General features: G+C 44.3%; 1 protein-coding gene across 1 annotated transcript; it reads right to left on the bottom strand.

Moving 5' to 3' along the window:
* Window positions 1-1,453: 1,453 nt before the first annotated feature.
* On the bottom strand, window positions 1,454-2,845 carry LOC138879839 (uncharacterized). Its single transcript, XM_070159478.1, has 2 exons — window positions 2,458-2,845; window positions 1,454-1,470 (listed from the first exon to the last, which is right to left on the bottom strand). The coding sequence occupies exons 1-2, from the start codon at window positions 2,843-2,845 to the stop codon at window positions 1,454-1,456; spliced, it is 405 nt and encodes a 134-aa protein (XP_070015579.1).
* Window positions 2,846-3,051: the final 206 nt, after the last annotated feature.

Genomic DNA, 3,051 nt, shown 5'->3' with positions numbered 1-3,051 from the left:
CAGGAGGGTTTCGGTAAGCTCTTGGGGGTGGATAGGCATTTTATGGAGCTGGGTATGTATTTTGTAGGACTGGCGCACGCCATTGTGCGTGGGTCAAAGGTTGGCTGTATGTTTGGGCATGGTGGACAGAAAAATGGGGGTCTAGTGGTGGGTAGTAGTGTTGGGGTGGATTATACGGGGTATGAGGGTAGGTTTGGTAGTGGGGACGAGGCTGATGATAGTGGTGAGGTGAACCCCTGGGTCGGAACCAAGCTCCTGAATTAATCGTTGCTACATCCTCTTTCTTCTTCTTTCCAATTACTCCCCCAGTTCCGCTTTGAATGGCCTGGGTGGTTGCCTTAATAGCCGAATAACTCATGATTTTGTTTGTCTTGAGCCCTTCTTCTACCATACCGCCCATCTTTACCACTTCATTGAATGACTTACCTATAGCTGATACCAGATGACCATAATAAGTAGGTTCTAAGGCCTACAGAAAATAATCCACCATTTCACTTTCTTTCATTGGAGGGTCAACCCTTGTTTCCTGTTCTCTTCACCTAAAACCATACTCTCTGAAACTCTCATTGTGCTTTTTCTCAAGTTTCGTCAAAGACAGACGATCCAGAATAATCTCGAGATTGTACTGGAAGTGACAAGCAAATGCCTGGGCTAGATCATCCCATGTGTACTATCTTCTGTGATCTTGCCGAGTGTACCACTCCAGAACCACTCAGACTTTGACTGAAATATGCTATTAGCAACTCATCTCAAACTTGGGCATCTTAAACCCTGCCGACAATTGCACATCTGGAAATAGACATAGGTCTTTGTAGGCCACAGTTACTTGACCTCCTACCCCTCGCATGTCTCTAAATGACTGTTCCAGGCTTTTAACTTTCCTGAACATCTCCTCCTGTTCGGGATTTTTAGATGGTTTTTCGGTTTCCGTAGGGAGGTCAAAATGAGGAGTGTAGGAATAGGGTTCTGGAACCTTGAAAGTGGGCTCCGGGGGTAATACTGGTTTTCGTGAGTCTGGAACAGAGGCTCACTGGAGGATCGGTGTAATGCAGCAAGTGGGGGTGCCACAAAAACAGGAGTGACTGGTGGAGGAGGGTACGAGATTTGTTTGGGTGGTGGAGCTTGTGATGTATGGGAAGTGGTGTTGTGGCATTGTTGGTAGAGGGGAAAGGCCGGAGATGAGTTCACAGAGGGAGGTTCCTGGGTCTGAGCTAATGGCGGGATAAAAGCAGGGTTGGTGGGGTAAACTGGCGGTGGGTGCCCTTTTGCCCATGCTTGGTACATTTTAGCCATCTGCTGCTTCAGCTTATACAACTCATCTATCAGATTAACCTCCGATTCTTCCACCTGTTTTGACGGATCGACAATACTTGCCTCAAGTTCCTGGTTGGCCATGTTCAGCTTGTTTTTGGACCGGGTGTTGTAGGAGTGAGTTGCCACAATGCCAATCAAACTAACCACCTGCCTGAACTGTAATTTTATCAATAAAAAGTTAGAGATTAGGGTTTTAACAGATAAGCAACTGCACATTTGAGGTGTGAATGCACCTAAGAAGTTAACCGTTTCCATTATGCATTTGATCGGCTGCTTGCGTCATCCCGGCTTTTCCTTATTTTTATTTGCAACTTCCCTTTTCTCTCCTTTTCATTCTTTCCGCTTGATTTTTATTCTCTTATTTCTCTCTCTTATTTTGCCATTGTCTCCTTCTCACGGTTCCTTATTTTCTCTCTCTTTTCTTTTCTTTTCCCTCTTGTTTTTCCTCTCTTCTTTTTTTTCTTTCTTTTCATTTGGTTGCGGTCGAATACTATGAAGATTGCCTACGTATCATGACCTCGCATGACTCAGACCAAGCGTAGTTCTTGGAGATAAGTGCAGAAAATAAATAACAAAATATTTTTAGGATTTTCAAATTTTTTCCATAAAATAAAATAGTTTTGATTACAACCACTCATTTTACCAGACTCAAAAAGGGAAATTAACAGACTCTGACTCAAAACAAGACCAACAGACTCTGACAGAAAGGTGAAAACAACAGACTCAAAAACCAACTAACAGACTCCAATAATAGAAAATACAGACTTGCAAACAGACTGACAGACTCCAATGAAAATCATGAATACATTAATGCCTGAAATTCTCCTGGGGCCCGCAGGACATCATTCGGTCTCGCTACGGGCCTATATGCAAAATCCCTTTGAAGCCTCTCCAAATCACTCATTATCTGTCGGACAAACGTCATCACTGCCGCGAAGAAAGTGGTGTGAGTCATAGCCTCACATGCTTGGCATTTCACAACAATGTAGTCGGCAATGGCTCTGACCCACTCTCGGATTCTACCCTTTACCTAAAGCAGACGCCCGACCTGTTGATTCCGGGCTTCTAACACCTGAGTGTCATGGAGATGTTGATTTTGCAATTGTTGCATTTCTTCCTCCATCCGAGCCATCAAATCATAACAGTGTTCCCTATCAGCTTTAAAGTCCTTGGCCTGCTTGACTGCCTCATTCTCGAGGGTAGTCATTTTTCTCTTTAGGCTGGTGATTGCCCTTTCATACTTTCTTTTCATTTGCCGCACAAACTGTGCCCGCCTTTTTGCATTTTCTGCCAATTGAGCCCAGGCTTTCGCCAGACTGGCCTCAGACTTTTCTAGGTCATCTTGATACTCAAAGGTTTTCTTTTTCAGACTGCTTATAAGCCTTTCATCCGCTCGGATTCTTTTCGAGTTTCTAGCAGCTATTTTCATATTCCGGATTTGAGCTTTGAGGGCTTCATTTTCCTGAGTTAACTTCTTCTTCTCGCCTTCATCTGCGGCGGCTTGCAACCTATTATCAAACTGAAGGTCCATGACTTGCTTTTCTAGCCTGCTTATGGTGGCTCGGTACTCATTTTCTTTGGTCAACCAGTCCCATTGTACCTGTGCTCTGTCGGTAAATTGTTGGACATAGGGTTTCTTTGCGAGCCTTTCGGGCTCATGATGAACTCAGGATCTTTTACCATACCAAGCAGTGTAACTAGGCTCCACCTTGCCTCTGGATAGATCTCGTAATTGAG

The sequence above is a fragment of the Nicotiana sylvestris genome, chromosome 10 (assembly GCF_000393655.2).
Source record: "Nicotiana sylvestris chromosome 10, ASM39365v2, whole genome shotgun sequence".
Classification (NCBI taxonomy): domain Eukaryota; kingdom Viridiplantae; phylum Streptophyta; class Magnoliopsida; order Solanales; family Solanaceae; genus Nicotiana; species Nicotiana sylvestris.
Note: the sequence above shows the minus strand (reverse complement) of the source record. Positions and strands in the feature narration are given on the sequence as shown.